General features: G+C 48.2%; 1 protein-coding gene across 1 annotated transcript in view; it reads left to right on the plus strand.

Moving 5' to 3' along the window:
- The first annotated feature begins 739 nt into the window (after positions 1-739).
- Positions 740-13695, plus strand: part of TRABD2A (TraB domain containing 2A) — a 76815-nt gene continuing 63859 nt past the window's right edge. The window contains exons 1-2 of the mRNA XM_079330838.1: positions 740-1091; positions 8944-9504. Coding sequence (XP_079186964.1) covers positions 963-1091; positions 8944-9504 — 690 coding nt within the window. The 5' untranslated portion in view covers positions 740-962. The remainder of the gene's footprint in view (positions 1092-8943; positions 9505-13695) is intronic.

Below are 13695 nucleotides of genomic sequence, written 5' to 3' on the forward strand. Positions count from 1 at the left end.
AATTTGCACTGGATTAAAACCTGGTGCATTTCTGGCTTTTCTGAACATTCTTAAGACCGTGCTTTACAGCAAGGTACTTTTGTGTCGATTTAAACACTAGCCTCCACGGCAGGAACGGCTGAATTTCGCTATTTGAGACTGATACCCTTTTCAGCGTTATTTTTGACCATGTAAGGCTCACACTTAGAGCATGGTACTAACGGTACCAAGCTCACGGTACCAGGTTCACAGGTTCGATGCCTTCACAGGCCATCCCCCGAAGGGCTGGGCTCAGCAGTCCTTGCGGGTCCGTCCAGCTCAGAGTACTCGGTGATGCTGTGAGCACCGCTTGTGCAGAGCACACCGGACTCACAGCTTCGGAACGGCCGCCCACGAGACAACAAGGAGACAAAATAATTCAAGCCGACGGCCAATAAAAAAATTGAGAAGAATGACAATATTCCATTTTATATTCGCGTACGGAGAGCGGTACGAAGGGCAGGGACCCACCGGGCAGCCCAGGGCAGACGGAGCCCGGCTCGCCGGGGGCTGCGGGACGGGGCGCGACCGCTCCAGCCCTCGGGGCCAGCAGAGGTCCCGGCGTGGCCTGACCCGGCCCGGTCCGGTCCGGCCGGCGGCTGCGGGACCCTCCGAGGCCGCCCCAGCGCCCGCCCCCGCTGCGACGAGCCCCGCGCCCTCCCCTTCCTCCCCCCGCCCCGCAGGGACCTTTAAAGAGGAGGGGGCAGCCACTGCAGGGCTTGGCCGGGGGACGGGGCCGCTTTGCGAGAGCGCTGGGACTGGGTAGGACGGCCGAAACCAAAAAGTAGCAGGGAGGAGGAAGGGGGAAAAAAAAGAGGCAAAAGGAGTAAAAACCCCAAAAAACAAACAGTAAAACGCGAAGTGCGGAAGCAGGGAAGGAAAGGTGGAGGCACAGAACACAAGGCGCAGGGGGACGCGGAGCGCAGGCTGCGCGCAGCGCGGGCATGGTGCGCCCCGGCGGGCTGTGCCGCCTGCTGCTGCTGCCGCTGCCGCTGCTGCTGCTGCAGGGCTCCCTCCTCCTGCTGGCCACTGCCCCGCACGGCCGCGCCGCCGCCTGCCCGCTCCGCAGAAAGGTAAGCGTCGCCCTTGGTGCCCCCCTGCCTTGGGGTGCCCCCCTGCCCGGGGTGCTCTGCCGTCCGTCCCGCTCGGGTCTGGCCCCCTCGGGGTGCGGTGATGGGGGGGATGCGTGCGGGGCCGCCCCGGCCGCGGCTCAGTCCGCTCTGTCCGGCTGGGGCGGTGGGCGCTCGGCAGCGGCTTCCCGGCGGTGTGCGGCGGGATGCCGGGACCGCTGACATCCCCGGTGCTGACGAAGACCGTGACGAAGGAGGAGGACCCCCGGGCGAACCCCTGCAGGATCTCGCCTGCGCGGAGTAGGACGAGCTGAGCTGCTCGCCCGAAGACACACTGGCTGGGAGTGACTTGGTGACACTATCCCACGCCTAGTCCCACTTCTGAACGCCGGGGGTGCTGGAACGGGTTCGGACCAGCAAATGGCCATTTGGCGTGAAAACGCGGCTACGCTCTATATTAGATTTCGCTTGTCTCCCAAACTTAGCAGCTTGACTGCAGTAGCGCGGAGCAGCCTGTGCTGACTTAGGTGGGTTGTTAGCACAGCAGAGGATCCGTGCTGCACGTTAGGGGTGATGCTGTGGCCGGTGTGAAGCATGTATAGACGGTGTCTGTTATTTCTGTGAAAAATCAGAAAAAGTCGTTCTCGTTGAAGCTTTTGAGGTAAAAGTACCAAAAATCGTGTAGGAAAAGCCTCCTTGAACTTACTTTGTGTTAACAGACCATCTGTGCTGTCTGTAGGCATCTGCTTGGACCTGACATGCCTCTGGGATATGTGTACCACCACTTCACCTTCCCTCCCAGGCAGGGTTTAGTCCACCAGCGCAGCTCTTAAGGAAACTGGCAGCCCTTAGAAGTAAGTGTAGACGTTCTGCGCTGGGGAGGTGCCAGAGCCACAGCAGGCTCACTGCAGGGTAGGTGTGAGAAAGTTTTGCGACTGAAGAATGTCTGCTCTGTGACTTTACTCCGCTCTCTCACCTGCTGATGCACCTATATGTAGCCCTTGTTCCTGGGGCCTTCCTGCCTCTGTGAGCATGCTGGTTCCCCAGAATGTCTTCTAGGATTTAGGGCATTATGGAATCAGCCATATGCCAAGCTACATATGTTTCACTGGAGGTGTCTGCCTGAGCTTGAGTTAAGCGGAGCCTAGCCCTGCCTTGTGGGATGGTATCTTTACAATTTGCTTGCAACCAGTTTGTCAGCTGGACTTGTAGGTGGCCAGCTGTGACACTGCCATAAAGTGAGGCAAAGCCTTTGGAGTGGGTGCCCTCTTCTCCTTGAGGGCATGATGTGCAAGAGCCTGTGGGCTGGTACGAAGCTAATGCATGGAGCTAGTGAGAGAAAGGATAAAGGGGACAGCTCCTGAGCAGAAGTCACACTTGTAGAAATGGGTAACTTCACGGATTGGGTGGGACATGCAGGAAGCTTTTTTCAGGAACAATTGACTGGACTTCTGACGGTTGCTAGCAAGACTGGAGGTGAAATGTGTTAATGGTGGGTAATTATCTGCTGATTACGCTGTCATTAAAATGTGAGACCACCTGTAGTTCTGGAATAGGCAGGCCGTTTCCGAGGGTCATTAGGATAGTGGTAATAACCACACTGTCTAGGAATGGCAGCATCTGCCTTATTTACAAAACTGTTGAGTTTATCCTTATGAATATTTACATGAACAGGAAAAGTATACTGTCTTGTTCCTGCATCACCGTGAATGGCTTTTTAATTTACTTCAGTTCTTTATAGGATTCCTTTTCTTTCCTCTTAGACAGGTCTAACTTTCTTCTTTTTGTCAAGTTGCCTCAGTCTCTGCCATGAAAAAAGTATGTGTGTTGTTGCCTGAAAAACTGCTGTTTTAAGGAATGAACCTACAGTACTTCAGAAGGCTTTCTCATCATGACTCCAAATTATAATTAAAGCTACAATCAATAATGTGACTTACCATTTTCCAGGAAAAAAGGAAAGACATTAAAAACATTTAATTTAAAATAACGTATGCTGGAATCTTTTTGGGTTGTATTCCAGATACTAAGTAATGTGGTCTGGTACTGCTTTCTTTTTGCTTAACGTTGGAGTGTATTGGAAAAATCAAAGCCAGAAATCAGGGATTAATTGAGGAATGCTTGTAGTTGTAGTTGGTTAGTATTTTATGATGTGTTGTTCCTGATAGAGGGCCAGTTAATCTATATGGCTGCTTCTCCCCATATATGCTCTTCAGCACAGCAAGTAATTTGTCTGCTCTTAACCTGTGACTTTTTAACTAAAAACTTTATTTTTTATTTCTGGCACTTTGGATTTTTTTTTTTTTTTTTTTTTTAAGTAGCTGTAGCCAGTGCAGTGTTTATCCCCAAGTGAGCTCTGCTTTAAATCTTAAACAGAGTTTGAGAGTGTCCATAGTGCAGGTGGATAAAAGCTCAAGATAAGTGCTATTAAAAATGTGGCTAGAATTTTTGTGTGTGTTGCCATAGTTGCATGGCAATGTAACATGGTGAGTAAAATCTTTGCCTCAGTTAGGTATAAAGGAACATGACAAGGTAGGACGCCAGGATAGATAAGAGAGAGAGAGAGGAAGCCATATAGGGAGGGTTATAGGGCTGTCTGTTTAGGTGAAATACTTCATGCCATGTTCTTTGGCTTCTGTAGCCAAGGCAAGAAAGATAAAGCACGAGAATGTCATGGATTGAGAAACAGTGCAGTTCTGAGCTGAGGTTTGGAGGGTGTGGCTGTGAGATGGAGTGGTGAATATTAGAGATCCTGAGAGACAGTGAAGCCACAGAAGGCACCTGCCTGCACAGTGAGGTATATACACTTTGTGCTTGAAATGCATAGCCTGCAGAGATGTGATAGAAGACAGAAGGAAGCAGAACTCATGTAGGAGGAAGCAGACCAAATGATGATTGACCATGTGTGGAATTCCCCTCCAGTTCTTCAGTCTCTAGACAGCAGTTTTCCATTCCCTCTGAGCCTTCATTCCCCACATCACGACAGCCTTCTGTCTTTACTTTTCTGTTTAGTTTTTTATACTCCCATGCTCTTCTAGATGTTTGGAGTGCTGTCAATAGATGAATTTTTTGTTCCTCCTGGTGTTTTTCTGAGTTGTTTTCTGGATGTTTGCCATTTTTATTCTTGTTAGTACATAGCCCAATTTGAGCTAGTTTCCGTGAAAAAAACTGACACTTTCTCTGATTTTCTTTGGCACTTCTCTTTCAGAAGAATCAATTGCTGCTTCACTTGAAGTGATGTATGATATCTGATAAACGCAGTAGTATTTGTGTGTTTGAAGACTACAGGTTGCATCCTATAATGGATCTATAAACAGTGCAGAAAAAGCAAGCTGTTGGTGCTAGTCAAAATGAACAAAATCTGAGGCTTGGGGTTTTTAAATCAAAAAGAAGGAACTTCAGCTCCCAAGGAAATACTGTTGATGTGCGTCATGCTTTTCCAGAAATTTTGCAGTGGCTGACACCCTTGTCCTGTCACATTGGGGAAGTGTTGTCTGTCCCTGTGAGTCCCCATTGCACATCAGTGGGCAGTGAAGTTTATCCCCTGTGCAGCCTTGGTTGAGAAGGTGACTTTCCAAGTCTTGTAGGTAGGGAGGGTATCACACAAATCCCAGTGCATTCTCTGTGCCAGTGTCAACTTTTTCACCTGGGGAGGTAAGGTAGAGGAGAAGGCACCACGCCGTAATGCTGAGCATTCAGAAATACCTTGATCTGATGATTCCTTGAACCTTTGTTTGGCAGCAAGTTGGGAGACCTGTGTGGGACTGCTGTTCTTTCACCTTTTCAGTGAAAAGAGTTTTTCTTGTGGTGGGTAATGCATTGAGTGCCACCTGTAAATTGTAGAGTGGAGGCAGGAATATGAATCCATGATCATCTTGATCCATTCACAAATCTTTTTGTTGTTACGCTACTGGAACTGAAATTCCTCAACCTGTACAGCCCAGCTGCCATAAACCTCCAGCACAACACTTTGACTGTAATGTGTTTATTTTAAAGCACCTTCTTCTTTTGTTGCAACAGCTGTTTTAAAGGATCTTACTGCAAAGAAAAACTGGGCTGTAGCACTTCTATCTACTGCATGCTCTCAGGGAAGTGAGGTGCCGGAGTGATGGTGTCTGGTGTGATGCTGAACAAGCCTCAGTGCTGCTGCTGTGCTATTTCGTGGCTGCCTAGAGCACTCTTCAGCAGGTTCCCTTTTATGGTGTTGGGGTGAGATTATATCCTTGCTTTTCCCTCTCTGAAGCAGCACTGAGACATGCGAGAGCTCCAGGAGGTGGGCAGGGAGATTGGAGTGCCTGAAGATACATCAGGGGGAGACAGACCTGCTGAGGCACACCAGGGGCTTTGTCCCTTCCCCACCTTCACAGAGCAGTGACAGGAGGCTGTTGGCAGGGGTCTGGCACAGAGGCAGAGCAGTGCTGGAGTTCCAGACTCCACTTTAGAAGGAAAAGGAGATGCCAAAGGAGTGTGAGGCAGTAACATGTCTGGAGAAGCTGTAGTGCCACCTTTTAGAGGTTTGTGAGCTTCCCCATATACCATCACTTGGTGATAACAAATGCTGGTGCCTGAGATCCCACAAAGGGATTCTGCAGGGTCCAGGAAGTTTCCCATCAGTGGTGGGAAACTGAAGTTGCTCTATAGGCTTGTGCTGGCTCCAGGCTTTCTGTGAAGGAAATTCTGAGTGGTTCTTAAGGTGATTTCTCAAGTTTGTGACTACTCCTTTTGACATGCAAGTGCCATCAAGAGTGCTCAGCTGCTTTGCTTTGTAATGTCAGGGTCTTGAGAACTGTGTGAAAATTTTTGCTATGTCTCAGCCTGCTTTCCTTCTGCCTGTGCTACAGGCTCTCTAAAGGAAGACTTCATGTACTCTGTGCCTAATGGCCTGTTTTATTTCTTCAGAGGTGCTGCTGGTAGCTGGCAGTATTACTCTGCTTTCAGTATCCGATTATGAAAGTTGTGGGGATAAGCAGAGGAGAAAAAGTATAATGCCAAAAGCCTTTCTGATGGGCTGTGTGCAGTAGTCCAGAGCAGTGCTAATGATCATGTTAAAGTCTGTTACCAGTCTCCTGGGCTTGAGCCTTCTTGCTGGGTTTATTGAGGAGCTGAAAGGCTGGCTGGTGACCACTTGTTCTGTGCAATTCCTTGCAGTCATAGCTGGTTTTGTGCACTCCCGCATACATGATCAGACTTGCTGGAGGAGAAGAAGTATTTACCTCCTAACCTCATGCCTGTCCCAGGTACCTCCCCTGTCTTTATACTTGCAGTAGATAGAAAGCAGCACTTGTGGTCATTCCTCATTGCTGCCTGACCACTACTTCCAGTTAATTTCTCACCACAGTGGCATGCCCTTTTATTTTCCCCTTCTGACTAATGTCTGGGGAGAACCCTGTCTCATTTTCCCGCTTGTTTTATTTTGCATATTCATTCTCCTGTGTTCTTGCCAGGTCAATGTTAGACTTGTATTCAGCTGTTGCCCTGTATCTTTTGTATCCCCTGGTGTTCTTCATGTTTGTTCTCCCTTTTTCCTATGGTCTCAAGGACAGTTTCTGAGCTCTGTAATTCAGGTCTGCATTCCAGGTCTGTCCTATGAGATTTGGAGTTGTAGAATGGTGTTGCCAGCATTTGAAGTATCCTTCAAACTCTTGATAGGCTGCAGAACAGTCCTTTGGAAGATATTTAATTTGTACGAGGCTCTTGGGCACATGGTGCAGGTCTCAAGGTTCTCCTGTGCAGCTCTAGGAACTGGACCTCAGTAGTTCCTGTGTATCCTTTTCAGCTCAGGATGCTCTGTATTTTATAGTCCATGCAGCTGATGTGGACTGGTGGTAGCACTTTGCTGAAGTGCTGCCTGATCTGTGGCTTGGTTTTGATGTACAGAGCTGCTGGAGAAGGTTGTCTGAGATGAGCCATTGCAGGGCAGTCTTCAAGATTAACCTTTCTGACCCTGAGTCTTTAGTGTCAGAAATTTATAGGCAATGTGCTTCCAGTAAATTCCTCCAAGCAGCCTGTTCCACTTTTGGCAGTCAGGCAGGCTTCTTAGATCAGCACACATGCACAGTTAACTCCAGTGCTGAGGTTAGAGTTATCTGCTGGCTCAGAATTAACCAGATGTTTGAGTGCATCTGGAAGCCTGTTCTCTTACTTAGGCATGCAAAGGATGCCTCTTCCTGTCTGTGCAGACAGACACCCCTTGTGTCCATTGTTCCAGTAAGTACTGCTGCACCAGTCAGGTGCTGTGGGTGATGAAGGTTGTGCCTGCTGCTGGTGTGAAGTGAGTTGGAAGGATTCAAGCAGGATTTATGTTGTCTCATCTGCTCTTCTGTCCTGTGGACAGAAGAATACCACAACTCTGTATTGAAGTATCTCAGGTGGTGCTGTAAGGTGTGTTTTCCAGCAGAAAAAAAATTAAATCTTATTCTAACTTCCTGATGGCTGTGGGTTTTGAGAGATTTGAAAAACTGACTTTTAAAAATATGCTTTTCTTGTTTGTTTGTTTATTCCTCTGTGTTTACAAGTGTATACCCTGAAAACACAGGCCAAGTTTGGCCTGCAGAAATGTTTTTTTGCTTTTTTTCCAAGGTATTACATGCTCTTCCCTGCTACTCAGGAAAGAGTACTGGGCTGTGAGGAGTCTTTACTGAGTGTCTGTCTGCCATGTGCAAAACTTTATTTCTGCCTGCTCCAGCAAGTCTGCCTGCCAGCTGTGTTTTGTGTTACTCATTTTCTTAGTGTCATGCTGTTGTGGTATAACCCCAGCTGTCAACCAAGCACTGCACTCATTAAATTCCCATTCCATGCAAGAGAGGTTGCAGGAGAGCATTGGAAGGGTAAAAGTGATGGGTTCAGATAATGACAACTTAATAGCTAAAGCAAAAGTCATGCACATGAGCAAAGCAAAACAAGGAGTTCATTCACCAGTTCCTGGGGCAGGCAGGTGTTCAGCCATCCCCAGGAAAGCAGGCTCCATCATGCGTAGCAGTGACTTGGGAAGACAAACCCCATAATTCTGAATGTCCCTTCTTCTCTCCCCCTGCCCTCCCTGTTTTTTTGTGCAGAGCATAATGCCATAAGGAATATTGCTTTGGTTAGTTAGGGTCAGCTCTCCTGACTGTATCCCCTCCCAGTGTCTTGTGCACCCTCAGCATGCATGCTCCCAGTCAGAGAGAAAAGGCCCTGGCTCTGTGTAAGCACTGCTCAGCAACAACAAAAACATCTCTATGTTATCAGCACCATTTTCAGCACAAATCCAAAACTTAGCCCCATACCAGCCACTGAGAAGAAAATGAACTCCACCCCAACCAAACTCAGCATACCCAAAGCGGGAAGTTCACCCATGATGCTGCACCACCTTCTGACTTACAGAAGGTAAGAGTTACAGCAGTTTCTTTGATGAAAGGTCCATTGCTGTCCTGAAGTGAGAGGTGAAAGTGATAGAAATCCTGTTGTCCTGGTTTGCTTCAGCAAAGTGATGCAAATTTTTGACTTGATGAAAGGCAGAAGTTGGGTAAGTGTTGTGCTTGAATCATGGCTGTGCTCTGCTGCTGCTTTTGGTAGATGCCCAGATGGTGTATCAGGTGATATTACTGTTAAGAAGACACAGTGTTACCTTTTAGGAGGAGAAAACCCAAGCCAGTATTCTTATGTTTTTATTTAATGAAATTGGATTTTTTACCTCAGGACCTGAGAAATGCAGTGGTCAAAGAGGACTTTATGTGAGCAACTTTAGGAAAAGTCCATGCTGGCAAGCTGCTGAGCCAGGTGACCTCCTGGCTTGGCACAGTGTTTTCCTTAAGCTCTCTGCTGCGGTGGCCTGCCTTAAACGCGTGTACTTACTCAGCTGTGTCTCCCTCTCTCCCAGCAAAATGAGCTCAACTCCTTCCTGTGGACAATCAAGAGAGATCCCCCATCCTATTTCTTTGGCACCATCCATGTCCCGTACACGCGTGTCTGGGATTTCATCCCAGAGAACTCCAAGAAAGCCTTCCAGCAGAGCCACATTGTATACTTTGAGCTGGATCTCACTGATCCCTACACCATCTCAGCTCTCACCAGCTGCCAGCTCCTGCCACAGGGGAAGAACCTCCAGGATGTGCTGCCCCGTGACATCTACCGCCGGCTGAAGCGGCACCTGGAGTACGTCAAGCTCATGATGCCCTCCTGGATGACCCCAGACCAGCGAGGCAAAGGGCTGTATGCAGACTACCTCTTCAATGCCATTGCTGGCAACTGGGAGCAGAAGAGGCCGGTCTGGGTGATGTTGATGGTGAACTCCCTGACAGAGGTGGACATCAAGTCGCGAGGCGTGCCTGTCCTGGATCTGTTCCTGGCCCAGGAAGCGGAGCGGCTAAGGAAGCAAACGGGCGCGGTGGAGAAAGTGGAGGAGCAGTGCCACCCGCTCAATGGGCTGAACTTCTCCCAGGTGAGACACAGTGGTGTGCAGGTGCCAGGCTGGCTGCTGAGCTGGGTGTCACAGCAGCAGCCTGGGCTGGGGCGCGGGGTCAGTGCTTTATTCCCGGAGACTTGAGTCTGCTCCCTGCAGCCTGCGCCTTTGCCTGCATCCTCAGGAGAACTTGCTAGCACAGGACATCAGGCCAGAGATTAATTGACCCAGGCCTGGCCTGGGAAACCCCTGTTCTCTTCATTGGGCAGCCTTGGGTGTGTCCCACCCTCAGAGACACCAGACCTTTTGGATGTGTGCTCTCTGACTTTGACTGGGTTGCCCTGCAGGAGCTCAGGACAGGCTGGGGCTCAGTGTCCAAACTTGTTTTTGTAATAGCAAGTTAAAGAAGTGATTGCTTGGGGAAAGCAGGGGTGCTGTGAGTAATACTGAGAAGTAATTGCTGATTGGAAGGCATCACAGTGAGTATTTTTGTGTCCTCAGACACAAAAGGGGCCCATCATCCACACTATTTTTTGTTTGTTGGGGGTTTTTCCCCTTCATTTGTTACCATGTGAGAGTCAGTACAGCTCAGCTTTCTTCAGGAAGCTTCACAGACTAGTACAAATGCCTTGTGCAAATGCCTTTGTGTTTGCAAACCTGTTGGAGTACATCACTGTTGTTCATGCAGCAGGATGACCTCTGTGTTATCCATGTGTTGGATGAGGTGCTCCTCTCTGAACAAAATACACCAGGCAGCAGTATCTGTTGTTGTCTCTGCCCAGTGGGATCACAGGCGTAACATTGCTCTCTGATTTGGGGTACCTTCTCTGCAGGGCAGTGCTTGGGGAGTGGAAATGGCATTTGCTTAGGAATAATCAAAACATGCATATTGCAGTATGCCCTAGTAGCACAAGATGGGAGGATCTTTAGTCATAGGGCAGGGGAATTTTGACTGATGCCTGACCCTCTCCCCTGCACCCTGAAGCCTGTTGTTCATGCACAGTTGGGAAGGGAAAGAGCAGAAGGCAAGTGCAGAGCAGCAAGGGCAGGGACAGCAGCTCAGAAAAAATATCTGAAGTGCTGCTACCCCAGACAGTGTTGATGGGGAGACCATGGTGCAGGGAATAGCACAACAGCCCAGGCTGCATCACTTGAGCAGTCCCTAACTGCAGGCAGGGCTTCTACACTTCTCTCTTCCATTGTTTGGAACCAGGCAACCTCATTTGCATCTCCAGTCTTTTGCTTAACATGGTGCTCTGAATCCTTATGCTGATGCTGTTTGGTTGCAGCTAACATGGAAAGTCCCTCCTTTTCCACATCTTACCTGGTTGAGGATTTATGTACATTAATGCCCACGTTTTTCTTTTGCTGGTGTTACCCCTATAGTTTATCATGGTAGGAGTGGAGGCACGGGCGTTTTTCTCCACTGCCTTATAACAAAGTGGTAGGGAGACTGAGAAATGTTGATTGCAAATCATGTCCTTGCAAAGCTCATGTAAATGTTGACTCTTAGGCCTTCACAGCTTTCTTTAAAGACCAGCTGGTTTTGTGCTCTTCTGCAGATGGGTTAAATACCAAGTGATCCAAGAAGCTGCATGGGCAAGGGACATAGAGCTGCAATATCCAGGATTGCCCAGCTTTCTGAGAAGGCCAGAGAAAAAACTGCAGGAGAAACATGACTCTGGTTGGGAAATCTGTACCCCGTGGTTGCCCCACGTTGAGCATGGTGTATTTGCATCAGGAAGGCTGCAGCTCCTCCCATGCCTGCTCATTTCCCAGGGAGGGAGTGTGCTGTCCCTTGAGGGAGCAGGTCTGGAGCAGCTACTGCACTGCAAATTCACACCTCCAGTGCTTCCCACTACTAGATATCCAGTCCAGGCAGCCCAAGGAAAAGGAAAACCAGAGGCAGATGATTTTTGTGCTTCTGAGCCAATTTCATGGCTGTTTCAGAAACTGACTTGTGAGCTCTCATGGTTGGCAGTTGTGTAAGTCTTTGATTTCAGAGCTTTCTTGTCAATTTGTTCAGGCAGTAGAGTTAATTACGTGTTTAATAGAAACCAAACAAAGAGCTTGAAATAAGCTCTTAGAAAATTATTTTCTTTAGTGTGCTGCTGTTTGGAAACCCACAGTATTGGGACACTTCTGTGTTTGCTTTTCAAACAAGCAAACATACAGGTATGACTTAGATACTTCTCTTGGGGAAAGTGGGAAAAAATCCATAAGGAATAGTCTTAACACTGTACAAGAAATAACACAGAATCACAGAATGGCCTGAGTTGGAAGGGACCTCAAAGATCATTAGTTCCATCCCCCTGCCATGAGCAGGGACACCTTTGACTTAGACCAGATTGCACAGAGCCACATCCAAACTGGCCTTGAACACTTCCAGGGATGGGGCACCCACAGCTTCTCTGGGCAACCTCTGCCAGTGCCTTACCACTCTCACAGTAAAGAATTTCTTCCTAATATCTTATGGTAACCCCACTCTCTCTCTGAAGCCATTCCCCCTTGTCCCTTGTGAAAAATCTTTCTTGTAGTCTCCTTTTTGTACTGGAAGGTGCATTGTAAGTCACTCCAAAGCCTTCTCTTTTCCAGGCTGAACAATCTCAGTTGTTTCAGCCTTTTCCTGTAGGAGAGGTGCTCCTTTCTTCTAATCCATCTTGGTGGCCTCCTCTAGACCTTCTTCAACACATCCATGGTGCTGGGACTCCAGAGCTGGGTGTAGGGTTTCAGGCAGGGTCTCACCAGAGCAGAGCAGAGGGGCAGAATCCCCTCCCTCCCCTGCTGCCCACGCTGCTCTGGATGCAGCCCAGGACACGTTTGGTTTCTGGGCTGGGAGTGCCCATGGCTGGGTCATGTCCAGCCTCTCATCCAGCAGCACCCCCAAGTCCTTCTCCCAGGGCTGCTCTGATCTGTTCATCCCCAGCCTGTGCCAGTGCTGGGGGCTGTCCTGACCCAGGTGCAGCATCTGGCACTTAGTCTTGTAAAACTACATAAAATTCCCATGAGGCTTGTCCAGGTCTCTCCGGATGTCATCTAGTGAGATCCTTTTTTTCTTACAGCAGAATTACAGAGAAATTATTTATGTAGCAGAGAAGCAAGTTCAATGTTTTCAGTTTGTTTTTGCATGGGGTTTGCTCTTCCACATCCAAAATTGTTCTGGCTGGTAAGGCAGGCTCCCAAGCCACTTCCAACCCATACATGGTTACTAGCTGGGTCCCTGTTTTGATCCATTCTATTGAACAAGGCCTCCTTGGTGTATGTTATTGCTTGTGAAGGTCTGGAACAGTTCATTGTTGTCTCCTTGGGCATAGTGCTTAGAAACTGCAAAATACAGACTAACTCAAATTAACTTCCTTCTCCTTGCAAAGAGAGAACATTAAAAAATAGGAGAAAAAAACAACCAAAAAACACAACAGCCAACAGTGCCTGTCAGGGGGCTCTTTTTCTTTGGCTTGTTGTACCAAACACTTTTGGTTTATGACTCTTATTTTACCTGCCAAATCTCTCTGTTCCTGCTCAGCTCAAGCTGGTTACCCACACTGCCAAATCATAGAAGTATAATTTCTGTTCAGTACACATTGATTTGTACACAATCTGTTAAATACTTTACTCCTTTTCAATCCCACTCTCTTGTTCCAAATTCTGTGCAACTTCAGGAGTATGGAAGGATTAGTTTGTCTCTGTGCCAGGGCCTTGATGTTTATTTTTCCTCTGTCATGCAGTGTCCATCCTAGTTTGTCTTACAGATTTGTTCTCCCACTCCACCTTCTTGCTGGCAGTACCTCTCTTATTGCAGTACCTTATGTAGGTCTCATTCCTGGCTGTGTGTGGTTTTGTAGCTATGTATTGTGACCTCCATGGAATCAGTCCCTCCCAACTGCTTCTTTCCAGTTATGCCTGTGCTTACATGTTTGCTGTATTGGGGGCATTAGTGCTCCAGCCCAAAACAGCTTTGCTGTTGGCCTCAGTAGTGCCATGAACATTAGTTTAGTATTGGCTCAGAAGGTGAGCAAGTGCTGGCTCTTGTACTGTGCCAGGCATTTGCTTTGGTACACTAAGGTGGTGTCCAGGCTGTATTCCTCACAAATTAGTCTGAGCATGAACAGTTTACACTTCTGTCTACCCTTTGTGTGGAGCCATGCATATGTAAATACTGTAAATTTACTGTGTAAACACTGTCCAGCCACTGCTATTTCCTAGCCATGACCCTTCTCCAGTACTGGGACA

The sequence above is a fragment of the Erithacus rubecula genome (genome assembly GCF_903797595.1).
Source record: "Erithacus rubecula genome assembly, contig: SUPER_Z_unloc_1, whole genome shotgun sequence".
Taxonomy (NCBI): Eukaryota; Metazoa; Chordata; class Aves; order Passeriformes; family Muscicapidae; genus Erithacus; species Erithacus rubecula.